The sequence below is a fragment of the Trachinotus anak genome, unplaced genomic scaffold, assembly GCF_046630095.1.
Source record: "Trachinotus anak isolate AG129_WGS33_773 ecotype Australia unplaced genomic scaffold, CSIRO_AGI_Tana_v1 ptg000004l, whole genome shotgun sequence".
Taxonomy (NCBI): domain Eukaryota; kingdom Metazoa; phylum Chordata; class Actinopteri; order Carangiformes; family Carangidae; genus Trachinotus; species Trachinotus anak.
Genome location: NW_027273855.1, coordinates 20,542,084 through 20,559,868, shown reverse-complemented (window position 1 = coordinate 20,559,868; position 17,785 = coordinate 20,542,084). Strand labels below are relative to the sequence as shown.

At 41.7% G+C, this 17,785-nt stretch overlaps 2 protein-coding genes across 10 annotated transcripts in view; both read left to right on the top strand.

Annotated features, from left to right (window-relative positions):
- Positions 1–5,261, top strand: part of LOC139620867 (ankyrin repeat and SAM domain-containing protein 1A-like) — a 61,963-nt gene extending 56,702 nt beyond the window's left edge. For 6 of the 8 annotated variants that reach the window (XM_071476839.1, XM_071476836.1, XM_071476838.1 and 3 more), the window contains one exon: positions 2,157–5,261. In XM_071476839.1, the coding sequence (XP_071332940.1) occupies positions 2,157–2,273 (117 nt within the window). In that variant the 3' untranslated portion in view covers positions 2,274–5,261. The remainder of the gene's footprint in view (positions 1–2,156) is intronic. The other 2 variants (XM_071476837.1, XM_071476835.1) reach the window with 2 other exon arrangements.
- Positions 5,262–7,708: 2,447 nt separating this feature from the next.
- On the top strand, positions 7,709–15,174 carry LOC139620865 (specifically androgen-regulated gene protein). 2 transcript variants are annotated; one of them, XM_071476829.1, is made up of 4 exons: positions 7,710–7,912; positions 12,176–12,370; positions 13,011–13,173; positions 13,293–15,174. In XM_071476829.1, exons 2-4 carry the CDS (start codon positions 12,266–12,268, stop codon positions 14,822–14,824), a joined length of 1,800 nt encoding a protein of 599 aa, XP_071332930.1. In that variant the 5' UTR covers positions 7,710–7,912; positions 12,176–12,265; the 3' UTR covers positions 14,825–15,174. The 2 variants fall into 2 exon arrangements, with proteins under 2 accessions (XP_071332931.1, XP_071332930.1); XM_071476830.1 differs by lacking the exon at positions 12,176–12,370 and having other exon boundaries at positions 7,709–7,912.
- The last annotated feature ends 2,611 nt before the right edge of the window (positions 15,175–17,785 follow it).

The window sequence follows — 17,785 nt, the reverse complement described above, 5'->3', positions numbered from 1 at the left end:
AAACTGTTAGCCCCTGATTGCTGCAATTTGCATTAAAATTCATTCATTCTCTTAGTCATAACTCTTCTGAACATGCATAGTTTCTCATTCAGTGGGATTTATACTTTCCAACAAAGTAATTTAGCGATCGTTTTTGTATATACATACATCTATGGTTATACTGCAAATAGGATTTGGTAATAGTTGAGTCAGCATACTTTTAATAGTGCCAATTTACAAAAATGTGAACTATGTGAGCTAAACTGTACTCCTCAGCTAACCAAGGAGGGGTTAAGTGGCAGGGTGCAGTTGTCTCAGTTTGGTCTGAGGGGGGAGACTCAGAACACACCTGAGCTAGTGCTGTTAAAAAAAAACTCCAGCAACACTTCTGATGTAACAACTTTATTGTGAGACTAGTTTTCAGCTCTGTCGGGGAGCATAATCTATCAAATTGTTCATTATACTTTGACCCTTTCAGACTTCTTTCCCTTCTACATGCACCTTGGAAGCACTGAAGGTGAAGCTGTGGCCAGAAAGACTTAATCATATCATGTACCACAGAGTAAAACCTGTGATAATTACGTTTTCATTAAAACATGTATCTAACTTTTTGGAATCAAACCTTCAAAACAAATTAGACAAGTCTTAGGACATTTGTATCAGTTCACAGTGTTTCACATCATTATGATCACAGTGCTGATGTTCATCTGGCCATTAGCATTAGACCATTAAGAAGCGAGCGTGTGCTGAATATGAATGAGGTAACTACACCTCAGGGACCCGTCGCACGTGTCCGTCTGCAGCTTGATGAATTCAGCAGGACCTTATAAGAATGTGATGTTTACTGTCACTGCTTCAGTGTCTGCCTTTGTTTCCCTCCCCTTGGTATTTTAATATGTTCATTTTCAGCCTTTATTTAATAACTAGTAGTTTTGCTGAATACAAAATACACTTTGCCCACTTCACACTTTCACGCCTGTAAGATGCACTCTACAACCAGAGTCTAATCTGCGTTGGCTACAACAGGTCCGACTCCTCCCGTCTCACGCTGCTCAAATCTGTGTCGATTTCTCTCCCTTTAATTCTCTCTCTGCCCCTCCTCCTGTCTGTTTTGTTTGTGCTCTTTCCCTTCTTCTTCTTCTTCTCTCTCTCTCTCTCTCTCTGTCTGACTCTCCTCTCTCCTCCTGGCGGTGTTTATCTCTCCCAGGACTCTCCTCCTCTCGACAGTCGTTGCTGTTACTGTTACACCTGCACCACCCACCGTCCCTCCTTCCTACCGCTGCACTCTGCCAGCCCTGCTGCCCAGGTGCTGCCCTCTCATCCTGTCACATCTCCATCCTCTCACACTTGGCTTCCTGTTTCTGCCTTCCTATTTGTTTCCCCTCTCACTGCCATGAAAACCCCATAATCCTCTGTGTGCCTTTAACCCATTTTTTTTTCTTTGTAAATTCTATTTTATTTTTGCCGTTCATGTATGTTTTACTGTTGTGTGAAAATACAGACACAGGCTACACTACAACTACTGATAAATGCTTTGAATGTTACCTTGACTTGAGGGCCCTCTATTGACAGTTTGGTAGTAAGACAAAAATACACAAAGAAGTTCCTCCAGTGCCTGGTTTTTATTAGTAGAACTATAGATAGAATAACTACAACCTCCTGAAATACTCATGTATAAAAATCCATTCTAAAATTTTATGAGTGTAAATTAAGTCCTAGACAAGGACTAAATTAAAAGTGAGCAGGCTGCTTTCTGCTGATGAGGACCATGTGATATGGCTGAAAGCTCCAGAACAAAGTATTTAATGGAACTTGGGATGTGCATGAGACTGTGATGACATCAAAAGAAAAAGAATATGAGTTCAAACTAGATTTTATGTGAAAATATTTCAAATTGCAAAATGAATTTAATGAACAAATTAACCTGTGTGTACATGTGTAACAAATATGGTTTGAAGTGTAGTGAAGAAAAGTGTACTACTTCACAAACTCAAAAAAAAAACACACCAGTGTGTTTATTAACCAGTGTGTTTATTATATTATTCATATCTTCAATGGAGATTTATATTATTACACCTGTGTTTTACGTAATTGTCATTGTTGACAAAAACATAATGTCACACTTACATCTGTTTAAATGTTTATAAATTGCTGATAAATGCTGTTTGTACTCACAGGGGGACATTGTGGACCAGGAGGGGGATGCTCAGTCCCAGGGCAGCGCTACATGGCTCATGGACCCCAAGGATTCCAAGCGCACTATCAGCACTAAGTATGAGACCACCATATTCTGAGCGGACCCCCCTCTTCCTCCTGACCTCTCAACCTGGGCCTGGTCTCACCCCCTTCCTTCCCCATCCCTCTGTGTGCCTTTCACTGTGATTCTGCCTGCCTCTCTCTCTCTCTCTCTCTCTCTCTCTCTCTCTCTCTCTCTCTCTCTCTCTCTCTCCCTCTCTCTCCCTCTCTCTCTCTCTCTCTCTCTGGGATGGACCCCAGCCCTCCCCCTGTCTCCCTTCAGCCGTCACCAACACAACAACACCCTGCTAGTGCAACCCTTCCACTTTATCTCCCCTCCTCTTGCTGGTATCACTCACACAACCAGCCCGCCACTCACCTTCACTGTTACACTCCTCCTGTGTATGCTTCCTGAACTCTGTGCACAATTTTTCCTTCTTTTTTTTTCCCCAGTCGACATCCTGGTATTTACTCTCTGTGATAAGCTGTTTTTTTCTTGGTGCTTTTCCCGCTCTATTAGGCGATGGCCACTCTGAGGCTTTTCACTCTGATCTTTCAACTCCTGACTCCTCCGAGTGCTGAGAAAATCTCATTTACCACAGCCAGAAGTGACCCACTGCACACATCCTTGTACCTGGCTGGACATGTTTCCTGAGGAAACTGAGAAACTGCTTCTGTAATTCTATGCATCAGTTGGGACTTTAGCAGACTGTTTATGTTCAGTGGGAGACAGGTTGTGGTGTTAAAGAGGTTACACAGGATGAAGTGAGGGGGAGATTTTTCACTGTCAGCGTCTGCTCGAAGCCAAACGAGGCTAAGATCCTAGCACTGTGATAAGGTCCTTTTGGAGTTAATGACGTAAGCATTTCGGGGATTTTTTGGGGAAAACGGGGAACACAACGGGGCACGGAGGCTGACATGGACCTGCATGTTAGTGGTCCTCGCCGCTCCAGAAAATACACAGTCCGGACTGTCTTAAGACCGGCATGCCCTCCTTTGTCTATCAATCAGAGCAGCAGGATTTAAACCTGACGCCTCCTCCGGAGTGAACTAACTATAACTAAGCACTTTTACCAAATCCCCAAGTGTGTAAGAATAAGTGAATCTTCCTCTGTCCTCTTGTCTTTTTTTTCTCTTCTTTTCACAACAAATGCCTTCTGTGTTCATCCTGTCAGCATTGCCTTTTGTTTTGCCAGTCACACCATGTTAATATTTCACTGTTGCCACTGAAAAGAGTTAATCATTGTAAGGAGGGTAATCCGTCACCATTGTGATGTTTGTGTCCATTAGTTCAGTGTTATTTTTCCTTTATTTTAACTTCCCTGCTTTGTGTTCATGTGTCTGTGTCCCCTCCCTATAGCTGAACACTGTGGCCACTCCCAGCCAGTAAGAAAGGACAGGAATGAGCCCCGTTGCATGGTGGGTAGGATGGGTTTTTTTGGGGTTTTTTGGGGTTTTTTTATTGGAAAAGTGACCCACTTCCCATGCAGCAGCAGATCACATCGCCAGTTGGATCGTGCTCGCAGCTCGCCACAGTAAAACACGGGCCCGGAGACAAACAGATGTAAAGCTTTCAACACCACACACTCCATCGGTTCATCTGACCCCACCAACTTCATCACACATACACACACACACACACGCACACACACACACACACACACACACACACACACACACACACACACACAGGCCTCTGTTTAGCTTCCTGTCCATCAGAAAACGATGCTCGTCCCAGCCAGATGTTTTTGTTATGCTCTGTGCATTTTCCTCAGAAATGAATCGTTGGCTCCTAAACAGCCTCCCTCACAGAGAGCACGTGTTTACTCTGTCAGAAGATGTACCTGCAGGTTTCAAATACAGAACCTGTAGGTAAAGTGGAAGAGGCTGAGATGAGGAACATAAATGTTTGGGTTTTTTTTTTTTTTGTTATGATACAAAGGTACAAACTGTCAGTAAGAGACCTCACACTGTAGGTACACACTCCTTCTTGGATGATTTGTCCTGTATCCAAACATTGTAGCGTCTCATGATGACCATCAGCTTCTCATTCACAGTTTACATGTATAGCTGCGATAAATGATGTCATCTAGCATGGGACGAACTCTCTAACCAAACTCAAAGGGCAGAGGAACTGACACTAAAAAGACTGTTTAATAGTGATGTTAACAGGGGGTGGCTTTTATTTGATTTGAAAGTTCTCTCTCTCTCTTTTTTTTTTTTTTTTTTTTTTTTTTTTTGGTATGTTTTAAATGTTTTATAGGGCAATGACGTGTCCTAGTGCAGGAACTGGATCAGGTGTGGTTCTCTGCAGTTCTCTCTCCTTCCCTACTTCTTTGTTCAGTTAATCTAGACAAGATTATTCACCAAACCTGCCATGCAGGCTGGTACGTCTTTAGATTTTAGCTGCAGAACAGAACAATAGGGCGCAGCATGTCTCTCCTAGCTAACTCCCAGTATGTTGACTGTTAATGGTACTTTTTGGTCAGCTGATGTGTATATGGGTACGTAGTTAGGTCATTTTTGATTTAACTGTTGTATATGTGGTACGTTGTCAGGCCAGTACGAAAACTCTATGGTACACTGTCTTCAGCTCGCTGGTGTCGGCACCTTCAGCCATCAGCCTGGTCCCGTTCTGCTTTTGCACATTGCTAAGGATCAGGAGAGATATTCTGGGACTAATCTGATGACAACAATGATGAGAATGATATTGTACATGAATCTAGCGGTCTGTATTTTGATACTTGAATGATTTTTGCTTTTATAGATATCTATATATATATATATATATATATGTATATGTATGTATGTACGTATAATTTTTGACGTTTGTCAAAAGAGAGAAAAGGACTATGTCTTATAAAGTTAAACATATCGTGAATAAATACCCTGTGATTTAAAAGAAAAAAAAAAAGGCTGAGAAAACAATGACTCAGAAGAGGGACCTCACTTCAGAAAAAAAAAAGATTGTAAATAATCTTGGGCTTCCAGTCTTTTTTATGATTATTTTTCATAATTGTACAACTAATAAATGGCGCAATTAGAAATGCTGTCTCTGTCGACTCATTATTTGTCTATTCACTCATATTGTTTAATTTCACCATGGAACTTTTTTGGGAGGGTTTTCCAGCTCTGCCAGAATTGCCCGTCACACTTTGACAACCTACAGTTCTACTGCAGGTGTCACAGCCGAAGCCAGACTGTGCTTAGACGCCTTCAGAGTGGCTCCATTTGTCAGAGGGCAGCCAAGGTCAGTGGATGTGCCAGGATGAAATGTTTGGTCTCCACCCTTCATGTCCATTTCATAAACATGTCGCTGCTGAAGGATGGACGGCTGCTTCTCAGAGCCGGTGCAGGTGCAATGTTTCACAGGAGATAAGAGCACAGAGGTGCAGGCACACAAGCTGACAGTGAAGTATCATCATAGCTTCTCCTGTCAGTCTAAACAAGACACTGCAGTAGGTACAGGCTGCAGTGACGGCAACATTTTAACACAGCAAACCTGATTCTACAGTATATCTCATATTCCAGCACAAACCAAATTACCCAAATGTATTCCTCTGAAGACTTTTAATACAGTTGTGTTTTTACAAACTTAGGTTTTAGCCAAAACTTTGTGTTCAAACCAGCTGTGTTGTATTGACTTTTGTGCTTGTTTACTTGTTTCAGCTGAGAACATTAATTTAGATATTTAACATTTTTCAGATAGTGCACTGACATTGAATTTCATCTTTGTCGGAAGGGAAATGAGTCAACAGGGGAAAAGGAATGCAGCTGTAATTTAAATGCCAATCTAAATCTGTGAAATATGTCGGCGATAACAACTCATCTAATCTCAAAACAATTCTGAAGTTTGGGAATGTATAAATAGATGATAAAATCTTATTTATTTATGACCAACTCCAGTTAACAATTACATATTTTCCTGCTGTCTAATTCTAGAGAGCCTTGGTGATTTGTTTGTGCTGATTTGTTTTATTAAGTGTTTTGATAGTAATACAGTCATGTGGGTAATAGCCAAAAAGTATATTTTACACACTACTGTTATACTGTAAAGGCTTTTTGAAATGTGATGTCACTGGCCAACATTAATAAAACAGTAACTGAGTGACAGATCAGATTATGGAGGTTCCTGTGTAAGAAGTAAACATGAATATACACATCTGCTCATTTTCATAGATATGCAACAGACGTCACAGATGTATGCTGCTGTTCCTGGAAAACAAATTGGCTTGTTGCATACTGATTGTGAGAGTGATATCTGCAGACAGACCTGCTTTGTTCGTAAACTCCAGCATGTACAACCTGACACTGACTCTTCACAGCGTCCAGCCTGTAGACAATGGAAATAATTAAAAAAAACAAGCCCTGTAATATTTCTCTTTAGGCTACACGAGTATAAGCAATGCAATTTTGTGATACCACACTCTAATGAGACAATCCATAATGATTTATAGATTGTAATACATGCTACCATCAACAAGATACTTTTTTGGGTTACTGGGTTGTGGAAATCTCTTCTTATCTTCTGTTTGGTAATAATGCAGATACAATAATATAATGTAATACATTCATAAATATTCATGGGTTTTTCAGTGTCTTTTAAGCCAACAAGTCTGCAGCTTAGTCAACCAGCGTGCAACCAGTGTTCTTACTTTGCAGGTCCGTCAAAGTCACCAGCACAGAGGGACAGAAGTGCTTGGATGGCCCTAATTTCACTAAATACCAACTGATGGGGTTGGCTATAACACTGCTGAAGGGCAGCCAGAGTAAGGATATGGTCTGTTGGCATGGGAGAGAGCAAGGCAGGGAGCAGTATTCAGCTTCAGGTGGTCAAGTCAGAGATGATATTTGAACTGAACCTGGGGATATGAGGTGATGAAAGGCGATTTTGAGCATGGCAGAGAATTTAGGGAATGAAGGGCCTTAACGGCAGGACTTGAAAACCACAATCTGGTAAAGACACCAGGTGGTTGGTGTTGCAGATAAGGAGGCAGGGGAGGAGGCTGACACTGTGGAGGGGCATCAGCCGCAGCTGGTACCTGCTGAAGAAGGGGGAACCCTACCAGCAGCTTGTGGTGGAGGGAAAGGATGGACCACGGCTGGAGTTTGAGTGTGCTAAGAAAGAGGAACTGCACCAATGGCTTCGGGTGAGGAAACGGAAGGGACACCTGCAGGAGATGCTATACTTTGTACTGGAGGATCTGGGCCCTCAGGGAAGGAAGCTGCAGGTTGGAGTGTTTCACCACAGGAGGCTGCGCTGTCAGTTGAGTCACAGCAGGGGTTTTTTTTTCTTACTTCTCCATATATGTACCATAAAAGAATAAACAGATTCCTTTTAGGGCTGTGTCTAAACTATAGACGACACACACTCCCTTTATAGTCTGAGGGTTGCGCCCCTTTGATTGCTGTTATATCATTGGCTCCTCCTTGAAAACGTCACGGTCAGGTGTTGACTGATTGGCCACACACCAACCTGTCCGGAAGCTAATTGGCTCACCTGGCTGCAGTTGTTTCCCACCTGTGGGGACTGTCACTTCTCGTCGTGTAGTTTTACTTTCAAGAGCAGTGCAGCCGCCGGAGGGGAGTGAGAATCTTTTTATTTATTTATTTATTGGGTTTTTTTTTTGTTTGTTTTTTCTTTTAATCCGAGCAGCTGTAACGTTTAGCCGAGACTTCGTTTCTGCGACATCTCCGGGTGAGTTATCAGGAAATCATTCTGCTGGAAGCGAGCGCTTGTTTTTCTCAGTTCATCTCGTGTATACAGAGGAGTGGCAAGTTGTGAGGAAAAAGTTGTTTAGGAACTTACAACCCACAAATCAGTGCTTTTCTGAAAAATATAATCCTTGTTTATACTGGTGTGTGTGTGTGTGTGTGTGTGTGTGTGTGTGTGTGTGTGTGTGTGTGGGTTGAGAGGAGCTGAAAAGAAATGGAGGAACAGGTGATATACTCAGCAAAAGCCTCCTGCCTTTGGTAGAAACATTCCTACAGCGTTATTAATCACTTTTCATGTTGTATGGAGGCCAGTGATTCTTTTCAGAGATGACACACTGATCACAAGTGTTTAATTTCTCCATGTTGGGTGGCCTAGTGAGGAGACAATGAGGCAGGAAAAGGTACAAATATTTGCACGTAACTGTCAATAATATTCATTTCAGTGGGAGAAGCTGCCAAGGTAAACATTAATGAAATATCTCTATTCACTGCAGCAGGTTGAGAGTTGCTCAACCTGGTGTTCAACATGAACTTTTGTTTACTGTTAATCATTAAACCAGTTCTCTGACTGGCTGCCCTTGAACACATACCTCACATTTTTTGGACCCCCTCTTTACTAACACACTGTAATTTGTCACTATAGGCTGTAAATGACGGCCCCTGGGTTCGTAATGACGCTGGCTCACAAACTGTGCAGCTGTTCTCACAGTAAACACATTAAAGACATGGAGTGGACCCTTCCCTTAACAGTTAATACAATTTATCTGCTGAGTTACAATTCAAGTGGAACGCCCAATCACATCAGGGCGCCCAGCTGAATTTATGGGTTGTCTTTAAAGACATGGAAGCAAGCAAAGTGACATTCCTGTCACTATTAAATCCTCCTGACTCAGCTGTGGGTGTAGTGAGATTTCCCGCTGCTGCCCTGCTGGTTTGTTGTCTTGTTCAGGTTTGAGAGGTGTTGGCTGCTGAAGTTTGGACATTTCTCTCGCGCTCTGCTGATCTGAGCGGCCTAATGGGAGGTAACAGTAATTAGCAGCTATCAAAGCTTTGTATGAGAGGCCCATAGTTGCTTTGTCAAACAGCTTTTGTTGCCAGAAAACACATATGAATGCGGGTGTTGGAGATCAGGTTTTTCCCCAATTGTCCTTGCCATGTCTTCATGTCAACAGGCCAGAATATCAGTGCTCCTCACCACTTCGCTAGATTCACCAGCGTATGGATCAGACCCCAACATATATCTGAGGAAAACTGCAAAAAATCTCCTTACTAACTTGAGTCTTTAAACTCCTATTGTCTTAAAAATCTGCCAATGAAATGAATCTTTCATAATCCACCAATCACTCTGCATTCAGTTTATTTCAAGAATTTCTAAGATCAGGTTTTATTCTTCTTCATTCTTGAGCAGCTTCAACCTTTCATCTTCTTCCTTGCTTCAACACACATGCGCTTTTATTTAGGAAATTCAAGTTGAAATTCTCCCTGCGTCTGTTGCTTGTTTTAAGAAAATGAGGATTTCAGGGATTGACTGCAGACAGAAATGACTTGATAACACAAATAAGCACTTGATTTTTTTTTTTTTTTTTTCCCAGATTTTGATTTTTTTTTCCCCTTGACAAACACTGGACCTCTTCAGGACTCTAGAAATCTGTCTAATGAAACAATCTGTTCATAACTTACACATCTCTAAACTTAAACATTTGATAACTACTAGAATGGATCAACAAAACAAAGGAAAGTCGGATTTTTGTCAAGTTTATCCATGATTATGATGGCAGTAAGGTGGGGGATGTCCTCTTCATGCAAAGCGCATGTTTGATAAAATCAAGACCATCAGCAGGATTTCACATCTTGAATTAAAAGCTTTAAAGTGCATGAATTATTTGAATTTTTTCATACTTTATTTATCCAGTGAACTTATTTCCAAAAGCCTTTTTCAAAGTCCCCTCTCCATTCTGCCAGGAATAGATTATGTACAACATTATGAACATTATGTATTGATTCATTTTTGGCCTAAAAGCAGCTATATTTAGTCTACAAATATTTGAATCAGCCTCTAAAATGTCCACCATATGCTATTGTTTTTAAGCTGTGGAGTGTAAATTCCTCGGGTCAGTCAACCCCCGAAATTTCCAGAGAAAAATATTGCCGATGTGACCTCAGTGGTCGCTACAGCTCTGAATAACACTTGTGTTTTGTATTTTGTTTTGTCCTCTTTATGTTGCATTTTTAAAATGACTGATTGAACTCTCACCCTCTTTAAGCTGCTGTCCATGCAGTTCATTGCAAGAAACATCAGAGGCTGCTCCCATTTTTATAGAAACACTTACTGTTTCACACATACTTGAAGTCCGAACTGTGCGGTGCTGCCAGAGAGAGACTTTATGGGGACTGAGTGTCTGTGCCTGGGTCATCCTCAGAGGAACCTCATGCACCAGTAATTATTACAAGGACTCACAGCTTTTGTGCAGTATCAGGGCTTAGCAACCTCGTGTCATTTTGGCGGCTAATTCTCAGACAGGGACACTGACTCATAGAGGGAAAGTTAAATTCTGTTGCTTTTATATGTTTCATCAAACGTTCTCTGAGATAAGAGAACAATAAAGTTAGCTCTGCTCTGCTACCACGAACACACCTGAACCTGACTGTGCAGCTGCGTCTACGTGATGAATAGATGTGTAACAGGCTGCAAAGCTTTTGTATTTGAATACAGTGGCTTGCATTCGTGTGACCTAGTTAACCAAAATCCACAACAGAGTTTGAACTCGAGTTGATCAAGTATTATCCCCCCATGCTTCAAACATTGTTTGTTGGTGGTATTTGCTTCTGGCACGTACTAATACACTGTAAGTTCTTGAAAGGGAAAGTAAGGAGGTAAGAACTTTGCTTTAAGTGGCCTTTTTTAAAAGGTCTTGTGAATTCATTTCCTGCCCTATTTGTTTCTAAATCGTCCTTCTTTTAGTGAGGATTTTGAAAATCCCCATCCTTCTATCCCTTTAGCAGATGAGGAGCCAGTAATAATCCCTTCAGTTTTTTTGGCTTGCATGCTTTCCTCAGGCCTAACACAAGATAATAGGTAGGAAACACAAGTAAGCAGTGTAGTGCTGCAACAAAACACGGCGCAGGAGCTCTCTGGGACTATGTCGTGCATTTTTTTTCCTGAATCAGTGTGACTGGAATACTGTCTAATATAATCTACTATAATTAATGCTTAAAGCTTCATTATGTAGCTTCTGATTGTATGTAGAGCAATACCTAAGAAATGTGATGCAACATATTCTTCTCTTGTGTAATAATTCAAAAAGCAGCCATTGATGTAATAAGCCATTAACCCAATATCAATAATATTGTAATTTAGTTCATGTCCTGGTAGGAAAATATATTAGGGCTGCAACTAATGATTATTTTTATTACCCATTAACCTGCTGATTACTTTCTCAGTTAATCACTTTGCTAAATACTTCATCTACTATCACAAAGGAGAAGGAAAAGCAATAGTTTTGAGTCTGTTTTTGGTTAATTGATTATCAAAATAGTTGTTTAACTTATAGTTTCAGCTAAAATGTTACATATTATAATATATTAGTTTTCTAGAAACAGATGAAGGTAGGATATTAAATATTCAGCTGATAATCCTTCATTCCGGTCATGAACTGATGTGTAGCACCTAAGAAAGGGATCAATATGTATGACATTACAATACAATACAATTACATTGTATGAGATATTATAATTGTATTCACAAACATCCATCTTCATGTTGATCTATGAATTTATTTGAATCCAGGCCACGTTTAATGTGTAAATAAAATGTTCACTAATTCATCCATTCATTAATTTAATGATGCAATTATCATAACTGGTTATATTCAATAGATCACAGGGACTGACATTTGGCATCTCAAACGCCTCTTGTTGCGTTAATAGGAGAGTTATTACATTATGAGGGTCATTTAACTGTGAGCTTTAATTTATGGCATTAATTTGTCACACTAATGGAAAGATTTGACACTAATAGTTTTTGCTGTTTTGTTTATTGACTAATTTTGTGACCTGTTTTTGCCTCAGACTACGGCTTCATCTCCTCTTTACCTGTTGTAAGAAGTTTGTCTTTGTATCATCATTTGATAAATTGTGCAAAGTGAAATAAATAAAATTTGTAGTAACTATGCCACATGTGAAAATTTCACCTGATTCCAGTTTGGTCTTTTCACCCAGTTCTTACATTTTCTCCTTGACCTTTCAGAATCTTCCTCACAGTGACTCTTGGTGAGATTTACACAGTTAAAAGAGGACCGTGAGGCCCAAGTCCTGCTCTCATCCTCTTCCTCATGCAATGCCGAAGAGTGACACGTGGCCAGGCGGCGTTGCCATGGAATCCTTGAGCAATATGGACAGTGCTGGGAGCTGCGACAGTGTAATCAGCATGAACTCTGGCTGTGTGAGTGCTGCCGGGGTTCTCCTCATTTCAGTTATCTGTCCCACTGTTGTATTACACAACGATTTGACACACTTTACCATCACACTACTTCCCTCTGGCCATTATTATTAAACTTGACATTTGACAGAGCTTCTCTCCTTGGTTGGAACGGGGAAAACAAAGAACTGAGATTTGTGCATCAGGTTATAATGACGTGCGCGTGGGCATTTACAATCGCTATGAAACGGTTAAATGGGAGATGATTTGAGGAAGTGAATCTGTTTGAGGTGAATTGCTCTCATGTTTGTTTAGAGGGAGGCCTTCAAGGGGTTCCAGCGAGAGTTGAGTGCTTTTTTAGAGATGACCAGAGGGGACAAGAGCTCAAGCTGTTCACAGGCACCTGTAGTCATCTGAAATCAGTTCTTCTGACAGGCCAATTTAGAACAAAGGAGTCAGGACCAGGATGGGACAGGTGTAATTAGTCATTCCTTTCCAGTTGTTTGAACACTAAACAGTGTTGACCTATCGCTCCTGTTGTCTCTCATGGCCATGTTTAGGGTTGGATGGAGGACAGAGGTTGCTGAAGAGCTGAGAAATTCTGTCAAAATGCACTTGTTTTTAAATATGTAATATATTTCCGAGTGTCTTATTTTGTGTGCAGAGTGAAGACAGTATGGAGCACTTATCTGCGGAAGAGAGGGCTTGTCTCATGTATCTGGAGGAAACCATTGAGGCGCTGGAGGTGCAGGAGGACAGCGGCTTATCCAATGATGAACCAGATACTGGCTTAGAGACAGAAAAAATGGGTCAGCCTAAAGTAGAAGGTATGCTCATTTATTATTCTGTTCTTCATGTTCTCTTAGTTGGTTGTCTCATGCCTGCATACTTACTTTAATTACTGTGCTTTCCTTTTTGTTTGTTTGTTTTTTTTTTTGTTTTTTAGACATTTCCAGTTTCAAGTTGGATGAGTTTGGGAGAGCTGAGCATCATGATCTGAATGAAACCTCTGAACCACAGTCCTTTCCTGTTTCACCAGCCAACACGAAAGGTCTCATCTCACCATCACTGAATCCCATGACTCAACCCAAACCTCCTGAATCGGAGTCAGTCATTGATTGTAAAATCCCTCCATCAGCCACTCAGACTCGGGTGCTGTGTATATCTACGGATGGAGATGGTAAGCCTAAGATTGTCACGAGTACCGGGCTTTGCCCAGGTCAGTCCACTAAGGCCTCTGAAATAGATCTGGGTGTGATCCCCCCTCCCTCAGACTTCATGGACAAACCATACCCTCATGCACATCCAAAAGAAGTCCAAACCAATCCTCCAGCTGCAGGGGTGTCCCGTAATAAGCCAGGAGCAACTATTGACTTGGAGCAGCTACGTCAGAGAGCCTCGAAAAGATCTTCAGTGAGCTCCTCTATCACCCAGGAAACTCCAAACATGCCCCCACCTGAAGTGTCCCCCATTCTGAGTCCACCAGCCATCGCCTCTGGCCACCAGATGAACCCTCCTCCCGAGGCTGCTGCGCCCAGAAGTCCACCCGCTGTGGCCCCTAAGCCCAAGAAGCTTCCTCCCAACATTATTCTGAAGTCACACAAGGCATCAACGGATGGCAACTCGGGACATTCAGTCTCCACTAGCAGTGACCGGGTGTTGTTGGACCCTCAGAGGGTCCGCATTGAGGCTCTCCGAAAGCTTGGCCTGCTAAAAAGCGATGAGGCAGATTCAGGTCCTGTGAGCCCAAAACTTTCTCCCAAAACTAGAAGATCATGGGGAGCTCCTCCTTCTCCAGTCAGCCCAGCAGCTCCACATACACCTCCCTTGACACCATCCAACACATGTGTCAGCAGCCCACCTCCTGCCTCTGTCCCTCTACAGTCTCCTGCTGCTGTGACACCATCAGCTGATTCTCCAGTTACTGATATTCTCCCAGCACCTGCTGCTTTCAGTGACTTTGTGGAGCCCCTTCCGTCAGATAATGAACTGTCAGCTGTCAGAGATCTTTCAGAGGCCAAAGTCAGTGCACAGGTGAATACGCGTCCTCTTACCCCTCCTACCCTGACCAAGAAGTTAACCCCACCCAAGATGGTAGGTATCAAATCAGCCACCCTGGAGCGCTCTGGACTGGGCCTAAGCAGCTATATGGCAAGTCAAGACTCCAGTGAGGCCGGTCAGGGTGTTGGTGGCGAGCAGAGCCCCAGCCAGCTGCGTAACAATCGGCCACGCCCCGCCTCTCTGGGGAGCAGGAAGGAGTTTTCAAGTGCTCAGGGAGAGGGTTTGCAGCCGGGACGTGCCAAGAGCCAGGTGCCGAACTCAAGGAGGTCCATGCCTGCCCACACCGCACTCCAGCACTCTGGAGACTCTCAGAAGCTGCCTCGATCACAAGGCATCAGTGTGCTGATCTGCCCTCGTGCAGAAAATGAAGAGGACCGCCGCGAGGCCCTGAAGAAGCTGGGGCTGCTGAGGGACTAATGCATCGCCACCACATCTTACATTGCACCTAACTGCTACAGACTCCCTTCAGACGCTATATTTGATTCACAATTGATGAAGGCCTTACCAAACCTTTCGGGAAGCAGCTTAACCACATATTTATGCATGTTCCATTTTACTGATTTAAGCTATTATAACCAGAGACTGCCTCACATGATTTGAATAGTGTCACGCCCACACTTTCATCTACTTGTTACTGATATTGTACAGTCATATGTACAGTGTTTTTTTTTTTCCTCATTCAACTGCTAATCAAGGACTTTTTGGATATTCCTGACTCTCTCGCTGTTGCTCTGTTTTTTGTAAATTAAATACTGTTACTTGTAAGAGGCAATGACGAGTTATTTTGTCACTATAAGGGTATGATATAGGTATGAACCTTCTACCATGACTGTCCGCTTTCACAGGTTGTTCTGTATTACAGTCACACTATTGTGAGACTGGTTCCCCTCTTACTTCTCCTTTTATAAACTATGAAAGGTTACTGGTTATACTTTCACTTCCTAAAATCCCCTGGAATGTTTAGTCTGGCTTTGTTGACCACAAGAATTTTTTTTTTTTTTTTTTTTGAGCAAACAGGCAACTATTCAAATGTATTAAGAACTGCACTGAACCTATTTGTTCAGGGGAGTTTGGTTCATAATGTAAGGCTGTTGATTTAATGCATTAAAATGTAGACAGCATGTGGCACATTGCTAGAACATACCATCCTGACACTCAAAGCAAATAGTCGGTTGCCACTAGGTGATAAGAATCTGAAACATGTGGATTGCATGGCTGAACAGTGACACACGTCAAAACACACAAGTTTGTTGCATAGCAGCAATGTGTAGTGTCTGTATAGGTCTGTCAGTTGTACATGAGCTGATCAACAAGTGTTATTATGAGAATTGTTATAATTTTTGGAGCATATACTGTCCCGATTTTTTTGCCCAGAAGTCATAAATGTCCTTTATGTGCATTTGTAATACGTTGCATGCCTCATGTATCATGTCAAATCGCATATTGAGGCACCAGTTTTCTGGCTCCGCTTCAGCTTCACCCTTTATCTGATGTGATGGTGAGAGAACTGGTGCAACCTGTTTTCTCACCTACTGGTTGAACCTTTATGGAACACCTTTGTTGCTCATGATGGCACATTTATGAGCTGACGGGCTGTCTGAAAAAAATGATCACTACTGCAGGCATTTAGAGACAAATAGGTTTGCTCTTTCCTGTAATTTGCTGTTAAGGTCACCTACTGCTGTGAAAATGAAGCTCGATTTGAAAGATATTTCTCTGAGGTATTTACACCAGGTTGCTGAACTCTAGAGCTTGAAGAGAACACAGCACACATTTTCCATTTTTTGACTAAAGCTTAATTTTCTAGACAATATTTGGAAGACTGCCACATTCAAAAGTTATAAGAATTTAGCTGGTAGAGCAGCATATTAACCATTACTCTTTTATTGTTCAGTTAGATCTACTCATAGGTGTGTCGTTTCAAAATGACTACTTCAGTGCCAGGCACTACATCATGTGTCACCATTGTGATTCTGCCCTGCCCTGCACACCTTTTTTAATTTCGCCTTTTTGTTGTCTAGATCACAGCTAAGATTTCCTCTCAGGATGCATTTTCATCCATTATCTAATTTGCATCTAAGTTTATATTTAAGAGTATTTTCATATGCTTTTGTGGATATTTGTACACATACTTTTCCTATGAAATTAAACCCCTGAGGGCTATCTGTCAGAGGCAAAAACAAGAGCCAAGTGGAAAAAAGAATTTGAATGTTTTGAATACTTCAGTTAAAAGACAAAGCACATGTATACGTTTTGATAAAGACTAATTAGATCACTGTACTCTCAAGACAACAAAAGCTATTATCAGAATAAGAATCACTGGTGTGTTGCATTATTATGAGTTTATCTTATAGTGAAAACACTTTTTACAGTAAAGCCAGGAAAAGAGGAAGCAGCTTCGTGGTGTCAAATCAACATAGGCTGCTTTGTGCTGTTCTCTGGCATGTTGGTATGTGAGCTATCTTTTCTTTCCACCTGCTCTGTCTGTTGTTCTGGTGCCAGAAGACCTGAATGACAAGGACTCAGTGACAGCTCCTGCCACTTTCACTGTTAATCCTGGTAGGCATTGTAGATCAGCTGCTATGAATAACATACCATAGCAGTCTGCATACTCTCCCCAGTTCCCTGCATTCATTTCCCTGCAAGACGTAAGATGGGATCTAAGATGAAGAAAGCCTTAAAATAATCAACTTTATGACAAATGAGGTTTATTAAGTAGAGAATTTGGCTTGTTCATAGCTTTATAAAAAAATTGTAGATGCAGTGTGCCCCCGTTTATCACTCTACAGCAGAGATATGTGCTGTAGAGATATTCACCCTGAGAAGCGTGTCCCCAGGGGGCGCAGGAGAGTGGAAGTGGGGAGGCAAAGATGTCTGCTCAGGTGAGGCCAGAGGAACAGGACAAGGGGAAGTTATGTTAATTTGGCGCGTTGTTTTGGCCTGTTTAGCATCAATCTGGTCAGCAGCTGAAGCAGCAGCAGCAGTGGCTGTGCTGCACAACTAATGGAGACAATTAAGGTTTTTTTTTTGTGTGTGTTTGTTTTGTTTTTTTAACCGAGTTCACCTCTTTCTCAGAGTTATAACTCGGTCCAGTCACAGACGTGATATTTACATACACATATTTTAGAGTCAGTTGGATTTACACTTCCCAACGATATCTTTAACTGCGTTGCCCAATAAACGTCCATAAATCTGCTCAGAAACCAAAGAAAAACAAGCAAACTCCCGAACTCGCCTGAGAATCATCACGTTTTAAAGTTTGCTTCAGTATCAGAATAATCCAGTAATATTTTACTGAACGTATATTGATACATTGTAAACACGATATGCTAATATTTAATTCGGCATACTTCTAATGGTGTCAATTTACCAAAATGT